Source organism: Pygocentrus nattereri, chromosome 26 (genome assembly GCF_015220715.1).
Source record: "Pygocentrus nattereri isolate fPygNat1 chromosome 26, fPygNat1.pri, whole genome shotgun sequence".
Taxonomy (NCBI): Eukaryota; Metazoa; Chordata; class Actinopteri; order Characiformes; family Serrasalmidae; genus Pygocentrus; species Pygocentrus nattereri.
In genome coordinates, this window is record NC_051236.1 from 22,646,578 (window position 1) to 22,664,909 (window position 18,332).

At 38.4% G+C, this 18,332-nt stretch overlaps 2 protein-coding genes across 3 annotated transcripts; both read left to right on the plus strand.

The window, feature by feature from the left end:
- Nucleotides 1–787: 787 nt before the first annotated feature.
- prpf38a (pre-mRNA processing factor 38A) lies at nucleotides 788–6,042 on the plus strand. The gene is made up of 10 exons (XM_017718977.2): nucleotides 788–990; nucleotides 1,401–1,560; nucleotides 2,156–2,277; nucleotides 2,363–2,448; nucleotides 2,559–2,669; nucleotides 3,463–3,569; nucleotides 5,137–5,163; nucleotides 5,309–5,412; nucleotides 5,552–5,600; nucleotides 5,721–6,042. The coding sequence occupies exons 1-10, from the start codon at nucleotides 861–863 to the stop codon at nucleotides 5,764–5,766; spliced, it is 942 nt and encodes a 313-aa protein (XP_017574466.1). The 5' UTR covers nucleotides 788–860; the 3' UTR covers nucleotides 5,767–6,042.
- Nucleotides 6,043–7,135: 1,093 nt separating this feature from the next.
- Nucleotides 7,136–17,668, plus strand: pomgnt1 (protein O-linked mannose N-acetylglucosaminyltransferase 1 (beta 1,2-)). Of its 2 annotated transcripts, none has more exons than XM_017721418.2 (22): nucleotides 7,136–7,277; nucleotides 8,419–8,560; nucleotides 8,913–9,015; nucleotides 9,302–9,417; nucleotides 9,688–9,753; nucleotides 9,952–10,065; nucleotides 10,178–10,295; nucleotides 10,668–10,766; nucleotides 11,882–12,009; nucleotides 12,276–12,346; nucleotides 12,425–12,500; nucleotides 12,661–12,744; nucleotides 12,851–12,892; nucleotides 13,404–13,462; nucleotides 13,702–13,774; nucleotides 14,146–14,274; nucleotides 14,458–14,583; nucleotides 15,039–15,103; nucleotides 15,203–15,247; nucleotides 15,502–15,637; nucleotides 15,747–15,856; nucleotides 16,197–17,668. In XM_017721418.2, the coding sequence occupies exons 2-22, from the start codon at nucleotides 8,441–8,443 to the stop codon at nucleotides 16,276–16,278; spliced, it is 1,962 nt and encodes a 653-aa protein (XP_017576907.1). In that variant the 5' UTR covers nucleotides 7,136–7,277; nucleotides 8,419–8,440; the 3' UTR covers nucleotides 16,279–17,668. The 2 variants fall into 2 exon arrangements, with proteins under 2 accessions (XP_017576907.1, XP_017576919.1); XM_017721430.2 differs by having other exon boundaries at nucleotides 8,425–8,560.
- Nucleotides 17,669–18,332: the final 664 nt, after the last annotated feature.

Sequence of the window (18,332 nt, forward strand, 5' to 3'; positions counted from 1 at the left end):
AGTCAGTCTCGTGTATTCACGTAAAGACGTGATGTTGGGGTTTTGTCTATATTTCGGCATCAACTGTCTTATTTTTTAAGTTTCACAGTCACCAACGCACATTTAACAACACTCTTTCTTTGACTTTTTCAACAAGACTTTCAGCTTCTGTCAAGATAATATTACTTGAAATGGGTTTACCGTTTACTGACTAATGTAAAATATATGTATAGATAGATAGATAGATAGATAGATAGATAGATAGATAGATAGATAGATAGATAGATAGATCAATAAACAGTTTCAGGTAAAGGCCTGCTGGGCTCGTCGCTTTTGGATCAGATTATCGTGCTTAGAAATTCTGTTTTGTGAAAGACTCACAGATTCGTGCATGTATCTGCCAGCTGCAGTATGATTTACCCAGTCTATACTTCCAGGGCTAAATCTGTTCCCTACAGGTTTATATGTAGCACTTTCTCAGAAATATCCAAATAAATACCATTTTATTATACTACAAATTATCATACAATTCTGAACGTACACCAACTGTTCTGTCCACAGATTTTTATTATTTTTTTAAAGAAATTCTTTCTCTGTTTACACCGTTTCTAGCTGACTGGTCATGAATTTGTGGTTGTGCCCCTGGTCAGCGTTACCCCTGGTCAGTGTTACCCCTGGTCAGCGTTACCCCTGGTCACTGTACGCGTTCACAGTCAGCAGTTGTGTATTTACTGGCACACCGCGCTGCGCTCTTCACCGTAGACTCCGCCCTGTAGGGGGCAGTATTCACCCCCCGCGCTCAGTGCACCATCGCGCTCCAGAGGAAGTGCGGCAGCTGGTTTCCGCGCTGGCCGCGCTTCACTCGTCTGTGTTTTGGGGCGATGGCGAACAGAACAGTAAAAGATGCCAAGAGTATACACGGAACAAATCCCCAGTATCTGGTGGAGAAGATTATACGAACTCGAATCTACGAGTCTAAATACTGGAAAGAAGAATGTTTTGGACTTACAGGTGTGAAGGATGTGCTCTGCTGGCTAACGACGCTAGCGGCTATCAGTTAGCTGAATGGCCGTTAGTCCCAGTTCACTTGTTTTATGAATTAACTCATTCAGTGCTTTAGATCATGAACTAGCAACGAATTCGGGAACAATTAATGTAGAGCTAACTGACGGTTTTCAGAGTAATCTTCAGTTAAACCTGGAAGGAACTGCGGTCAGGGACATCATCGTGAGCGTTAGCCTGACCCGAAGTTCAGCTCTGAAGATGAATGTTTTAAAGTGACCTGTTCGACCAGCATGTCTTTCTACACTTGTTTAAATGGTTTTAAAGGTTTCGAGAACGATAGTTTATTTTTTGATTAATGTATTTGAGCATGAATACATTTGTTTTGACACTTCGCTCTTCTCTTTATCTTCTTCAAGCTGAGCTTGTTGTGGACAAAGCAATGGAACTCAAGTATGTTGGTGGAGTGTATGGTGGAAACATCAAGCCCACACCTTTCTTATGTTTGACTCTGAAGATGCTCCAGATTCAGCCTGAGAAGGACATCATTGTAGAATTCATCAAAAATGAAGATTTCAAGTATGTGGCTTTCTGTTCAGCTTGAGTAATTTATGGTCTGACATTGCTGTCTATGTATTCACTAAGATATCGTGGTTTTCTTGTTGTAACTGGACTCATTATCCTTGCGCCTAATCCAGTCCTTGTTTCCCCCGTTCTGGGAATTATAATGGCTACAGTGTTTTGAGACAGTATTTCAAATTGCACCATATGACATGTTGTCCAGCTGGAAGAGTAAAAAGCAGGTCCAGATGCAAATTCGTTGTGGTGTTGTTCACACCTGTGTTCTGTTTTAGTTTAGTTATTCTTTCCATAACTTTTATTTAGATGGTTTGCAAATTACACCCTGCTGATGTTTCGTTACATAAATCCTAAAATCCTAGACACATCCCTGAATGTGTGTGATATAGCATGACCCGAGCACAATGTCCAGATGTACTTAAGTTTCTGATTTGTTGCAAAATAAAAAAAAAACTCAAAGTGAATGTCTAATAACTCATTTCAAAATGGAAGCAGAAATTGTTTCAGCGGGACGGCCAGACCTTAGGTGCTCTGCTTGTTAAATTATGTGGGTGCATATGTCTATAAGTCATGTTCATGTTTGGTTTTTGTCCAGATATGTCCGCTTGCTTGGAGCAACGTATATGCGCCTGACAGGCACATCTGTGGACTGCTATAAGTATTTGGAACCCTTGTATAATGACTACAGAAAGATCAAAATCCAGAACAGGAATGGAGGTAAGCCATATGTATATTGAATACTGGTTTATGACTTAGCGACCATGTTAAATTTGTTAAATGTCAAATTATTTTGTTTCCTCAGAATTTGAGCTAATGCACGTGGATGAGTTTATTGATGAGCTGCTTCATGCAGAGCGAGTGTGTGATGTCATTCTCCCAAGGCTTCAGGTGTGTTTATCTGAATTTATTACCTGGGTTTAAGCATGTGCTGCGTAGTCCTGATATGTGGGTTTAAAAGTGTGATTTCAGTGGTACTGATTCTGAGTGTTCTCTTATAGAAGAGACAAGTTCTGGAGGAAGCTGAGCAGTTAGATCCTCGTATCAGTGCTCTTGAGGAAGACCTGGATGAGGTGGAGTCTAGTGAAGACGAAGATGAAGAGGAGGAGAAGGTAGGGCTGCATAATATGGACCATATATATGATGTGGACAAAATATTGTGTTTTTATTATGTTGCTAGATATTGCAAAGTGCCTTGCATTATATTATAAACACACTGCAGATGCGTTGATGTGATGACTCCAAAGATCAAGCTGCATATATAATTCAAGCATTTCTTGGATCATTTCTTGATTCATCACAACACCAACAGAAACACATCTGAAATGAGATCCTCAGAACACATAATAAAAAATGTGATTTAAAACATTTTCATTTGTGTATCACAGATTTTCCCAATATCCATAATACAAGATCAGTATTGCAATAGTGTAATATTAACACAATTCAGCTTGCTTAAAATATTTCCACTTTAATGTTCTAAACAAAGGTGCTTAGTGAGGGTGGGGCATGTACTCAACATGTCAGACCTGTAAACAGTAATCTGAAAACTAACTAAGTCGGCTCAGTCCTCTTCCCTGTTTTTGATACGGGGAGACACCAGCTAACTAAACCATATACAGGTCCCATTTGTCAAGTTGAACCCATTAGGGCAGTGCTTCACACTCCTGGTTCAGGAGTACCACTGCCCTGCACACTGTAGTGTTTTGACGGTCTACCAGACTCAACCCAGCTTAACAGGGAATTAACACGACTCTCCTGAATTTACCTGGGCAGATTAGAACACAGGAAATACTAATGTATGTAGGACCAGGAAACACTGCATTAGGAAGTTTTCAATGGAGATAATTAAAACAAATCTTTAGAAACATGTTTGTAAGTTCTTCACCATTTTTGCATCTATAGCCGGAGCGAGTACAGACACCTGAGCCACACAGACGCAGTTACAGAGATGTGGACCGCCCTCGCAGGTCTCCCTCTCCTCGCTACAGACGCAGCCGCTCACCTAGAAGGTCAGTGTGCAATAAAACACAGTAAGTGTGTTCTTGTTGATTGTTTAATTAACTGATTTTCCAGTTTGAAACAAGGTTTGAATGTAAGATCAAGACTCAATTAGATTTTTACTGTTGTATGTAAATGTATTGAAATTAAAGGATCTCTTTAAACACTAAATACAAACACTTAATAAGAAAAGCCCCAAAAATTGCGTTGTTCAGAATTTATAAGCAGCTTCAGAAAGAAACCCTAGTCATTTGCGTGTGAGTTTGCATAACCACTCCTCTCTCTCCACCCATTTTATGCTGATAAAATGTACTTAGATGGCTAGTGTTAACATTGACCCTTGGAAAAAAACATAATATAGTTTTAAAATATCATGCACTGTGTCAAATGTTTATTTCTCTGATTACACCATACTATACCCTCAATGCGTTAATATGTTAGACAAGTAGGCGTTCATGCCTTTGAGAGGTGTATGTGTTTTTTTTTGTTTTTTGTTTAAGCTACAAGTGGTTGTTCCTACACTACTGTTGAGCATGATAAAGTAAAACATATACTGCATAAAAGTGTCTTGACATTTTGGTCCTTTTTCATCAAAGCTCCATGAACATGCAGATTTGATAGTGATAGAGTTAAAATTTTGACAATTCGAAAGAAGAAAATGTGAAACGAACAAAGTGTCTGCTTTTTTAAGACGGGAGAATGGTGTGATTGTGTAGTTGGATATGGCAATATAATATTTCATCATTATTGAGATCAATTTTATATTAATAAACAGTATGCTTTTATGAGCGCATCATGGATATCATCAGTCTTTAAAGAATACTTAACAACTGGATGCAGAGAGAACAATTAGGCCTGTTTAAGTTGAATTAATGCAGCACAGTATGTTCAGCAATACATAATAAATAGTATGCACGGTTTTCAATAACCGTTTTTAAATGTAACACTAACACATTGTGTCATGTCGTCATGATGCATATTGTGTGAATGTTGAAGTGTCGTGAAATGTTTTTCTTTCTATTTGCCCACCCCTATTGTGTAATGTGATTATTTTCCTTTAATAACATTTAAATGTGTTGCAGTGTGTGATGTTTTTGCACTAGCTATTATATTATTATAGCTAGTGCTCTACTAGCACTAGCTATTTTTGGGCAGTCTCAGTACATCACAGTGTAATTTATCTTTAAATGGAACATGGGATAGTGGCATTTGTTTTTACCATTGTGCTTGTCAAATAAGTACATCAATTTTTGTACTGAACTGTGCACAAATTATTAGTATCATTTTTATTTATTTATTTTGTTATTCTTATTAGTGGTATTAAAGAAGATATTGATATTTTTGGTTAGTTGAATTAAAATCAAGCATTTATTAAATCAGTTTAAATACAGTCTTACCAGACCAGAGTTTGATCGTACAGAAACGCCAAAGAGGAAATTGGTGAATGATAAAACTGTTGGTGAAGTCAAACTGTCAGATTTTAACATATGACACTTTGATGAATAAGAGTTGTTGGGTTTACGACAGTTAATGTCTGAGTAACCGGTTTAACTTCATTTTTTTCTTGCCTTCATACAGACGAAGCAGATCACCCAAGAGACGAAGGTACAGCAACTCCATCCTTTTTATTTATATTTGCTGCGTTTTTCACCTTCTTCATTACACATAATAAAGATATTAACTCTATAAAGTCACAGCACGCATGTTTGTCATTATGTTGGTCTTGAGCTCTCTTTGTTTGCTCCTGCAGCCCATCCCCAAGACGTGAGCGGGAAAGGGATCGCCACCGCAGCAAGAGTCCCCGCAGACACCGCAGCAGGTCCAGAGACAGGAGGCATCGCTCCAAATCTCCAGGTACAGATCAACTCCTATTTCTGCTATGCTTTTACTGATTTTCAGTTCAGTAAATAGAGAGAATGATTTAAATGTAAGAATTAATAATAATATTGCTGTTATTTCATTATGTTAACACATCTGCATGGTGTTATTCCAGGTCACCACAGAAGCCACAGGCATCGCAGCCACTCAAAGTCTCCAGAAAGGTAATGACACACTACTAAGGAATGACTCAGTACACATAGCACTCAAAGTCCAACCAATTTGGAAAATGCTTTTGTTCATATATGAAGTCCTGATATTGAATATTTTTCTCTTTTCCACAGTCGATCAAAGAAGAGCCACAAAAGGAGTCGAAGAGGAAACGAGTGACATTTTTCTTTTAAATGTTTGTATTAGTAATGTGTTTAAAAAAAAAAAGATTCAAGTTGTCAATCTTGTCCTTACCAGATTGAAGCCACAAAAGTTTTTTTATACTGATAATCTTGAGTAATTTACTTTTCCCCCCACTGTAACAGTTTTAGACACTTTATTATTAAAGTATATTCCAGCAGTCTTACAGAGATTTGTCGTCATAATAGGTTCATCCTATTGTTCATCCAATAATGAAACTGTTTTACTCAAATAAACTATTGTGTTACTATAGTAGTACATGTTGGTTTCTTCATATTAAACTGGAGCAGCAAGTATTGTGTTAAAAGTGTTTATTAATAAATTGAAAAGTAAAAAGAAAGTGCCTTTCCTGAAGGAAACATGGGATAGTTGTGCAGCGGATACTATGGAAGTCTACATGAAGAACGAGGGATGAAAAAACTCCACATAGAAGAGTGCGGGTCAGTAAGTATCTTTGGGAGCTGCCCTGAATATGTACATGTACTTTGGTGGCTGTCGGAAAAAGACAGATTGAGGCTTTGCTGGGTTAGCGAATGAATGGGACTATAGGAGGAACGAGGGATGAAAACGGCATATAGAGGAGTGTGGGTAAGTAGGATTAGAGCTTAGAGATGTGCCCTGAGTACGTGCATTTCGGTGGCTGTCGAGCAAAGAAGTGATAGAGTTTGAGTGGTGGCTAAAATGAATTGGAGTCTATGGGAGAAACGAGGGATACAGCCAGAGATTACCTTACAGGGGAATCCAATGTGGGTTATTTTTTTCAGTCAGCAAAGCTAATAGAGGTAAATGAAGCCATGTAGAGTGGTTTCATGTGAAATGCTGTTATAGAGAACCTTACAGAATCAAAACTGTTCACAGTGGTGGTGACTGGAACCAGACATCTGAAGATTTTCATGTCTCTAAAAGCTCCCTAACAGAAAGCTTTCACACGAAACCGCTACAAATTGACATGGTTAAGCAATAGTTGTTGGCTTAATTTTTTTTTTCTCATCAAACCCACTCGTGGAGAAGTAGATACAGGGTGTTGAAAGGCATTTTTTATGGATTTGCTATGTTACCATTATGAACGCTACATTTAAAAACACAACACGTGTAGGTTCACTGCTCGGTTTGGATGGTGAATAAACTGGTTATATTAGTGTTTGGATAACGGGACCCTGAACTATCACCACGGTGAGGAAAGCTGAGTTTGTAAGTTTCTCTAAACTTTGTTTACACCTGACGCTTGAATTCTGCAAAGCTGTTGAAAAATCTGCGGAATGAACCTTTAAATTACTTTTGAAACCCCATCAGGCGTTTCATCAAGACTTTTATTGTGAAAACCAGCCCTTGCAGCAGCCATAGAGGAATGGCGCAGTTGGTGCCTTCACTCGCATGGACGTCCAGCCTTCACATGCGAGCAGCCGGCTACAGACTGTTAGCCTTCGGGGATGTTATGTGAAAATATCTCTCTGAACATGAGTGCCGTCGACACTTAAACAACACTAACGGTAAAATATCTCAGTTTACTGTGCATAATGAGTAAGTACGTTGTCTACACGGTGAGCAGCAGCGACGTTTACCTGCCCCCCGAGTCCCCCAGGAAAGGTTAACTGTTTGGCCGGCTCGCTAACCGAGGTTGGCTGTCCTAGCTCTCAGTCGAGTAGCTTACCGCTCCACACCGCATGGCTCTTAGTGCCGGTGCTGTAAGACATTATTTCACTGTGTCACGGTAGAAGGTGAGCTTTTTGTACTTAAGCGTTTTTTTGTTTTTTTTTGAAAGGCAAAATTTCCTCGGCTCATTTGGTGTCGCTAAAACAACTCACTCAACATAATGTTTGGGCATTTGAAGGCGAAGCAGTTGTGTTGGAGCAGAAAAGCATGAAATTGGGCGGGATGTGGGAAACGCTGGTCTAAATCAGTGCTTTTAAACTTCAGTCCTGAGGACACGCTGCTTTGCACCGTTTCATGCATTGCCTGCTCTTCTGTATCTAATTCAGCAGTTCATTGTTCTGTAGTTATCAAGCTCTTGCTAAGCTGGGTTGGGTGTGTTAAAGCAGGGAATAACACTAAACTGTAACCTAGGTTAACTGTACAGGGGTTCACAGTTGAGAGCCACCGGTCTAAATCAGGGGATCTCAGCCCTTTCCGTCTCAGGTCTTGGTTATGTATCATTAGAAAGAATTAGATTCATTTTTGGGAAATTGCTTTGCTTGACGGCTGTCCTTGAGTGCCTGGCCCTACTTTGGTGCTTATCATTAGACATAAAATATTAACACAATGGCAGCAAATGAAGCGGAATATTTTTACAACACAATTATTTTTACACTAGTAGTCACTTGAGAGTGCACAGATAAACAAGGGGGATGTATTTTGTTTCTAGAAGTGGCAAAAATGAATGAAACTGCCTTTGTGCGTTATTATTACAAGGCTTCTATTGATATTGTTTATCATTTGAAAACCTTTTTTTTATTAAATATTTTGGCCACTTATTTTTATGTCATCATCTCTTATTATTACTGGCCCACTATGCACCCCTGACTCCCCTCAGTATGGGCCCACGGCTGTCTAAGTTGGCTGCTCAATGTTTGACGCTGGTTCAGCCCACTCTGGTCTGAATGACTGCAGTGCTGACTGTTTGATTGTGTGCAGGAGCAGGCAGCAGCTGTAAAGGATGGACACCTGGACGCCCAACCCACGGGCCAAGCCTTTCATCCCTCGGCAGCAGCGCAGCTTCTACCTTACATGGAAATACAAACTCACCAACAAAAGGGCCATCCGCAGATTCTGTCAGGCAAGCACACACGTCAGGCTTTCTGTAACTGAACTTTGATAACTTCGTAGGTCGGATAAAACAAAACAGCAGTAAGCACAACTAATCAAACCTTTTTAATTAGTTTTATTACTTTTTTTAATTTGTTCTTTTGACCCCGCGTGCAAATGGCCAGTGTCAGTGTACAACCTTCATTGTACCATGTAAAAACATGTATTATGTATTAGTAGTGATTATTTGGTTATGCATGGCTGTATATTAAGTGTTTTTAAAGTTACATCATCTGTATTTTACCTTAAATGATATTAGCAATGCTTGGGCTTTTGTAGTGTGATTCCATTTATGCTTTTTTTTTGTTTGTTTGTTTCTTCAGGCAGGAGCAGTGCTGTTCTTGTTGGTTACAGTACTTGTGAACATAAAACTTATTCTTGACACAAGAAGAGCTGCAAGTGAGGAAGATGCCACACGGGACTACGGTAAAGACAGTCAGACTTCAGTACTGGCCAGCTATTTCTTTGATAGGTCATCATGTCACTTAACGTCTGTGGTTAGACAGGTCAGGGCTTTTGTGTTCTATAACCCCATGCTGCCAGGTAGCCTGCTTAATGTAGAGCCAAACTATCCTAATGACTGTTCTATATCATCTAGAACATAGTTTTGTGCTATCTGGTATTCCAGATTGTAGTAGGCACAGGTGTGGTTGTTTTCTCTTTCATGCTCCCATTATATTTCCTAAATTCTTATCATTGAACAATTTTTCAGATGATGCCTTGGCCAACATGGAGACCCCACGAAGACCAGCCAGTGGGCGCAAGGTGTTGGACATTGAGGTGTACTCGAGTCGTTCCAAGGTGTATGTGGCAGTGGATGGTACCACAGTAAGCAATTTTTGGTTTATAAGTCCTTTCAACAGTCTTTATTTTTTATTATGATATACCCTTTTTCCTCTGGCAAGCCTCAAACTGTTTTTGGCCTATCATTTAAGATCCAAATTCTACTGCATCATTTAAGAACCAAACTGTCCTGTACCAAATGAGAAATCTCTCTTTAAAGCATAATCACATTCTACAGTTTTTTTTATTGGACAGATATGCTGTAGAAAGGTAAATCATGTAGGTATTTAATCTGTTTTCATTATTTTTCAATAGGTGTTGGAGGATGAGGTGCGGGAACAGGGAAGAGGCATACACGTTATAGTGCTAAATCAGGCCACTGTAAGTAGAACTTATTTGCATAAAAACTTAAAAGCTTGTACTATACTCTGCTTAAAGCCAAAGATAGTTTCAAAGTTTGAAGTTCCTGAGTTGAAGTTTGAAGTTTTTTATAGCAGCTTTGACAACTGTTGTGGTTACTGTATTATGATGTGATGCATGTTATTACATTACGCTATGATGTGTTGTCTTGCCTGGCAGGGTCATGTAATGGCAAAGAGAGTGTTTGATACCTACTCTCCCCATGAGGATGAAGCTATGATCCTCTTCCTCAACATGGTCACTCGTGGTAGAGTCCTCATCTTCACTATCAAGGTTAAAAGAAAACACAATCTCTAATAATAACATGACTTAAATTAAACAAACCTGTTGCGATCTTTTTTTGGTGAGAGGACATTGCTGACTAATGTGTGCCGTTACTGCTTAGGATGAGGGAACCTTCCATTTGAAGGATGCTGCTAAAAACCTGTTGAAGGGGCTGGGCAGCCAGGTGGCAGCCACTCTGAGTTGGAGAGATATGTGGGCTCTGGTTGTGAAGAAAGGAGGTAAATATTTTGTGGGCTAAACCACAGGAACCAGTTAAATATTTTGGGGCTTCCACATTCAGTTGTCAGTGGTAGTGATGGAAGAAAGACAACAAGAAAAGAGCTCTGAAAGGCTCTGCAGTCGTATAACAGATGCAGTCTCTCTTAATAGATTCTAGTAATCTACAATAAGCATTTTAGGTCAAAATGGATTCTGTTTCTATGTTCCACCAAAAAATGTAGAAATTGGAATTAATGATAGATTGAATGACAACGCTGTATTGGGGCAAAATGGGACAGAATGACAGAAGACATAATGATTTGATTGATTTGATTCATTGGTTAATAAACAATAGAGACATTTAGAAATTGTATATTGATATGTGTCCTTAGGTCAGGTTTATGGGGAGAAGCACTCAAAGTCACCTGCTCTTTCTACCTGGGGAGACCCTGTTCTGCTGAAAACTGAAGTTCAGCTTACTGCCGCTGAAGGTATGGACCCACCTTATTAGTTTGTATATGTTTTTAATGTTTATTACTGCTTATCTTGAAACTGTAGTATTAGGTTTGAGGGCTGATGAAGTTTGGGTTTCAGATTAACCTGAACAACTTAATGTTTGGCCAATAGTACAGGATAATCTGCCTAATTTTGCAGCCAGTTTGTCCCCCTGATGGTCACAAAAGGTGTCTCAATATCAGGCAGGTCTTAAACGACTGACTTCCCTGATTATCTTGTAGTTTGTGGTTGTGTAATTCTAACTATACCCTTCTGTTCTTCGGGACATTGGTTGATCAGCATAATTTGAAAGTGTAATGTGCTTTTTTTTTTTAAAGGCACTGAAAATCAGTCCATGTGTGTAGGCTAGAGCTGGCCAAAAACAGATTTTAGACAATAATTGTTTGTATTTCCAAATGAGTGCTCAAATACTTTTTTTTTTTTTTTTTTTTTTTTTTTTTTTTTTGAAATTGTAATCAAATATGTGATTTGTAATTAACCATAATGTAAAACATTTTTGTTAATGCGGTTAAAATAAATATATTGTGTAGGTCGCAACAGAGTATTAGTAGTTAGGCTGAAGCATGGCTACTTGCATAATGCAGGAGCCGCAGTTGTAGCCCTCTTGTTTAAATACAGCTTTTATGAGAGCGTGTTACAAATTAGAACTAAGTATGAATCTGACGATGATCACCGTGGAAGTGGTGGCAGAAATGACAGCAGCAGTGTTTCCCCTCTCTACCAAAACTCACTGTAGCTAACAGGTTTGAGGCTCTGAGCTCCTAAAATTAATTTAAGAATTCATTAAACTAGTCATACCTTCATCATCATTATCTCTTATTGTGAATTTTGCACTGAGCATTATCTTATTTTGCGATAATAAGTCTTCCCACATTAGGCAAAGCTTCTGAACACTAAATAAAGATGCAAATTCCAGCATAACAAATTATTTGGGTCGTCCATAGGGTGGGATTTTATGGTTGCCCTCGTCGTCCTTTTAGGCAGTTTCTCGTCCGTGTTTGGTTACAGCCGTTTAACACAGTTAATAAGATAATGATCAGCATTCAGAGTTTAACAGTGGTCTTAACAGCACATGTATGTCTTTGTGCAGAGGCAGAGTGCCACTGGGCAGATACAGAGCTGAACCGTAGGAGGAAGCTTTTCTGTAGTAAAGTGGAGGGCTACGGCAGCATCTGCAGCTGCAAAGATCCAGCACCAATTGAGTTCAACCCAGAGCCTGTAAGCTATTACTGGAATGTCTAGTGTTTCAGAATATATTTAATGTGGAGCCTAAGGGCTGCTTGGCCATTGTAGATATAAAAGTAAAGTGTTATTTTATTTGTTATTGTGCTTTGTACATAGACAGACAGGTATTACATTGAGATTCACAAGTTGTGTTGCTTAGAAAACTAATATATCCAACGTTAGTGTTGTGCATTAGGTAATAATTTAGCAACACTGAGGCATCAGTTTCACTGACCTTTTGTAACTTGTCTCTTGTCTAGCTGCCCAACAATAATGTGTACAATGTCCCGGTTGCTGTTATTGCTGGAAACAGACCCAATTATCTCTACAGGTAGGTATAATGGTGTTTCATTTGCTTGTGCCCACTGCAAAAAGGCAGATAAAGAAGGAACACTCTCTTTGTCTGCAGAATGCTGCGCTCTCTCCTCTCCTCCCATGGTGTGAACCCACAGATGATCACTGTTTTCATTGATGGATATTATGAGGTACCTTTTTATCATCCTTTTTTTTTCTCTACATATTTGCCTTTTTCTCCCTCTGCATCATTCCCTATACTGTCAAATTATGTAATTAAGGATTCATGTCTCCCTTAAATCTTTTAGTGATTGTTCTGTGCAGTCTGTATTTTTTCCTATTTTTTAATAGGAGCCTATGGATGTAGTGGAACTGTTTGGTCTTAAAGGAGTTCAGCACACACCCATCAGCATTAAGAATGCTCGTGTGTCACAGGTGATTAATCAGTGCATGACCAGTTGGAACTAATTTACTATAGTTTGTCACAATGAATAAGATATGAGAATTTATTCATTTACATTGATGTTCTTTATTTTCATAGCACTACAAAGCCAGCCTGACAGCAACTTTTAATCTACATCCAGTGAGTAGTGTCGCCCTCAGCTCTGGACAAAACTGTATTGAGGTTGTACATTGAAAGACCACTATTTAGCAATACAGAGGTGTGCTGTAGAGCTAGCTAGTCTGTAACATGCTGTCAGATGGTAACAATTGTCTAGTTATAAAACAGATCCACTGTTAGTTCCACTCAAACTTATTTGGCTGAGCCACATTTGGACTTGTTATAAAATATTAAATTATGTATGCTTAACATAACTGCCCACATCCCTTTCATTCTGCATTAATAAATGTTATGAAAAAACATTGTGCTGTACGTGGAATAATGTTTGGCAGTCATAGCAACTGTATACTGAGATAACTATATATACTATATAAACTGAGATATTCTGGGGGGAAATGTTTGTAGGACAAAATGTATATGGTTTTCAGTGTTTAGTTTACCACAGGGCATGCTAGCGGCAATTTTCAAAAACGTGGTTCGTTGTCTTTTAAAACATTTTGCTTGGTTTTAACAAAGCATTATTTCATTTTAGGATGCCAACTTTGCAATTGTCTTGGAGGAGGACCTGGATATTTCCATAGATTTCTTCAGGTAAAAAGCACTTTTGGAGCAGTGTTTGCAGGACAGAGTAATGTTCACTAGAGGGCAGTAAGCTCCCTCAGGAAGGTTTACAGATGAGCTCAGAGCTAGGACTTAAATTTTTTTGTATTTCAAGAAGACAAACCTGAGACAACCAATAGTGGAACAAGCCTTTTTATTTAGAATGCACCTTTGCTATTCTGGTATTGTTAAGATAAATTGGCATTTATCTGTATCCCCTTTACCCTTAGCTTTCTCAGTCAGACCATTCATTTGCTGAATGAAGACGAGAGCCTTTATTGTATCTCAGCCTGGAATGACCAAGTGAGTATTGCAGTCATATTTCATCTGAACAACTTATTGAATTTCATATATAGGCTCTAGCAAAAAGATTAACCTGATTAGAAGATGGCATCATTTGAAAACCAGCTGTCCTTCACATTGTGTGACCATTTCATCATGAGTAAACCAGTAGCATTTTTGAAAAGCAAAGCTTGTAAAACTGAAGAGTTTTAAATATTACTTAAATCCTACTACAAAGTTAATATTTGAGATGTAAGCTTTTTTTATGATGAGACTAAAACAAGGAGTGCTGTCAGGTTTTCACTTGATTACTGCAATAGACTTATAGACATTTTCTAAAGTGAATAATTTTAATACTATACCAAAGCAGAGGTTGTGTTTTGTCTTTTCAGGGCTATGAGCACACAGCAGAGGACCCTTCACTGCTCTACAGAGTGGAGAGTATGCCTGGGCTCGGTTGGGTGCTCAAAAAGAGCCTATACAAGGATGAGCTGGAGCCTAAGTGGCCCACTCCTGAGAAGGTCAGGAAGTTACAATTAGACCGTTATCGATTTAATATTTTCCATTTAAATTGTTTTAACTAAAATTTTGCACCTTCTCGTATATTGAAAAATGAATTGTCTGTGTAATGCACATTTTCTTGTTTGCTTACCTTTTGCTTTTAAACATGTAAATAATAATTTCCTGTCATTCTTCGCTGGTAGCTGTGGGACTGGGATATGTGGATGCGAATGCCGGAACAGAGGAAGGGGAGAGAGTGCGTCATTCCAGATGTCTCACGCTCCTATCACTTTGGCATTATTGGCCTTAACATGAACGGTTACTTCCATGTGAGTGAGTGTTAAATTTTATGGTCAGTTACAATTACAAGTAGGTTTTCTGTTGTTCTTTTCTTTCTTATTTTAAAAAATAAACTGGAACCAAAATCATGTATAGCCTGCAAAAAGTTTGCTAGTTAGTTAAAAAGTTGCTGCATTGATAAATGATTGAAAATTACTTGACACTATGCAGGAACTGTGAGGGGAAAGAGGTGAATATTTAGAGCTTTTCATGCAAGATGTCGAAAAAGATAAAATGGACGGCAGCTGTTTGTCAATGTCTCCAGATCGCAACCGACATGCAGTGATCTAAATAAACACAATGTTTACATTGTTTAGCCTGAGGATTCCTATTAATGGGGTCACTTTTTCTAAATGCTTGAAGAGACCGTATGACCATGAACCTACTTTGATCATGAAAATGGTTGATTAACATATTTCCCTATAATCTGTGTTTTCTTGTGTAGGAAGTGTATTTTAAGAAGCACAAGTTTAACACTGTCCCAAATGTTCCTTTAAAAAATGTTGACAGGTACGTAAGTGAATCAGCTCTGTTATGACTTGCGTAGATTGAAAACACTTATCAATATTTTTTGACCTTTTTTTTTTTTTTTGACTTTCCTGTCAACAGCTTGAAAAAGGATGCATACGAGGTAGAGATCCAGAATCTGTTACGGTAAATATCATTATTTGATCACTATATTTATTTATTTATTTATTACCTATCGTCGGCCATACTGGACTTGGCATTTCTAGCCAGTATTCTCTTGGAAGAATGGGAAATGTGCTTATAAACGGAGAGATGTGCAGTGCCAATGGCTACAAGTTTATTCTCTCATTCACCGGTTATGGGGTTTAAACTACTGAGAAGCATGAATATGACGTATTTCTCATTGTTAAATTTGTCTCTCTCTTGCTTTGTATTTGTAGTGAGGCAGAGGTTTTGGACCACAGCAAAAACCCTTGTGAAGACTCATTTGTCCCAGACACTGAGGGAAAGTCTTATGTCATGTTTATCAAGATGGAGCAGGAGTCTGACACCAGCACCTGGACTGAACTGGCTAAGGTAGATCTCACTCAAGCTGGCTGAACCCAAATCACTGACAAGCCAGCAGTACTACTTGCCTCTGCCAAAGAATTGAGTAATGAGGTAATGTTGTGTATGTTTGCTTTAGTGCCTGCATGTGTGGGACCTAGATGTGCGAGGCTATCACAGAGGACTATGGAGGCTCTTCAGAAAGAAGAATCATATCCTTGTAGTGGCTGTTCCAATCTCACCTTACTCGTGAGTCATAATCTGCTGGTTTTCACTTTCACAGCTTTATTTCTAATTTCAAATTTTTTGTTTTTTTTAAATCTCTGCTTTGACATTTCTAAGTCATGTTTGTAAGCACCCTATATGTCATGTGTATGAACACATGTCCTGCATGCACGTTTTATATCCAGTCTAGGACCACATATGGAAGTAGTTGAATGTAATTATATATTTTTTTAATGTTTGCACTGCTCTGAAAAATCCAGTCTGTCACTTTTATATAAAAAGATCACATTTGTGCCATAACCCTTTATCGTAAACACTGTCTCTGTAACTCCTTCTGCAATTTACAAGTCATTGTCTCTTACAGCATTAGAAAACCTACTCATGTTACGCCTATTCATCTGGAGCCTCCACCCAAAGAGGAGGGAGCCCCAGTGGAGCAGATGTAGAGCAGCTGCAGACAGCTCCCAGACTGCTTCTGATTGCAGGCCACACTTGCACTGGACCTGCACCGGCCCTGTGCTGGGAGAACCTCCTCCCTTACGGTCACACAGGAAAGCTGGGGTAGCTAATACAGCTCCCCCTTCTTCACTACAGTAATGAGTCTACGCTGCTCGTATGGACTGTAATGCCTTGCGTTATGTGGGGTTAGTATTTTTGGTGAATGGAAAAGCTGAACTGAAGCTCATCCAGTTACTGGAAACAGTTGCAGTATGTAATAGCAACAGTGCAGTGTTCAAAGACTCATGTGTGAAAGGAAAGCTGGTCAACACTTCATAGTTTTGATTTGGTACCATAAAAACACATTGAGAGAATAACTACGAACAAAGAAAAATTCCAGATGAGAAAGGAACATTTGTCAAAAGGGAATTACTGTACTTTTACTATTTTTTTAACACTACTGAATGCTTTTGGTTTTACTGTACATACTTTTTAACTTAACTATTTATTTTGACAGTTTCTTATTGTTAACGAGTTCATTTTCTTTAAGAACAATGTACTTAGAAACAAAGGCCTAACATTGTTTACAAAGAATACAAAGTTCTATAGTCATATATTTTTTAAATAAAAATGATCATTTGTCCTACATTTTTCATTTGAGAGGTGATTGGTACTAGATACTAGGTTGTAGTAGAAACAGCTTTATCACTTGTTCCTCCTAAGGATGATTGAGAGAATATGTGGTGCTCTTGTCAAAATATGCATCATTACCTCAGGTGATATTTTTAATTCAAGACTGTGTGACGATGATGTCCATCAGTAATTTAAAGAGGTGGCCAAGCATAAATAGGGGAAATTACTACATTCATTTATGTCCTGTGCTTTACAACCATCTGACCCCAAATATTACATCCCAGCAGATGAGAATTCCTGAGGTTATGTGGTTTAATTTGATGACTTGAGCTCTTTGTCTGTGTAGCTCTGAGTACCGTATATTGACAGACATTGGAGAGGACTGTTTTATCAGTGCAATGTATACTACATCATAGGCTTGTCCTGTGTTAATGTGACTGCCTTTTTCTGATATCATGTAAAAGTAATTTGCCCTGCAATAATATCCAGATCGTTTCAGGAGATTTCAGTGTCTACCCTCAAGTTACAGCCACAAGCGTTACATTTGTACTTTTCGTGTACCACTAAATATTTTTGTATGCAAAAATGTGCAATAGTTGAGTGGATGTATGTAATATTTTACTTTTTTTTTGTCTCTTTAAAATGACTGAAATTTTGCGTGTAACCTTTGGAAACTCCACAAATCACCAAGTCCTTTGAACACTTCTTTTTTTTGTTGTTGTTGGGTTTCTTTTACATCTGTTTGTAGTTCTTATTTTTTCTTTTGTGGATGTTGTTTTTTTAATAAAATGAAATATTCATAAGGGTTCGGTGTGTCTTTTCAACATGTTGAAATTGTTTTAGACTGTAAAAGACAGGCGGTTGTTTTTTTTTTTTGATAAACCTTTGGCAAAACTTTAGAGGGGCCACATCGTTCAAGATAGATTATGAATGACTACTGACTGCAGATAGATACCTAATCATAACAGAGAAATGCATGAACTACCAACATTAAAGAAAGTAGCAAAGGTGAGTTCCTTTGAAAGAGATGTTCGTTATTGTTTATTTCCCTAGTATTTATATAACTACGCAATTCTATGGTCACTCCCCAGAGACAAAGTGGCTCTTTGGAGGCCTTCCAATGGAGATGTTTCCGATGGAGATGTGTAGTTTTATACTCAGATGACATTATTTGTTGGATAATGATACTGATATGAGTGTTATGTGTATTCTACACTGTTTTGTATACATTTGTGTGATGTTTTGTCATCTCAGTTGCTCACTGCTGTTAGTTAAGCACACTGAATCCTCAGGCAAATTTCCTCTGAAGAGGAAATTGTGTGGGCATTGAAATCCAGGCAAATATGTACCCTGCTTGGTTTGCAATGTAAATGTAGTTGGCCATGGTGGGTTTTCTTATGGGCGAGGGGGATGTGGAAGGATTTTGTAA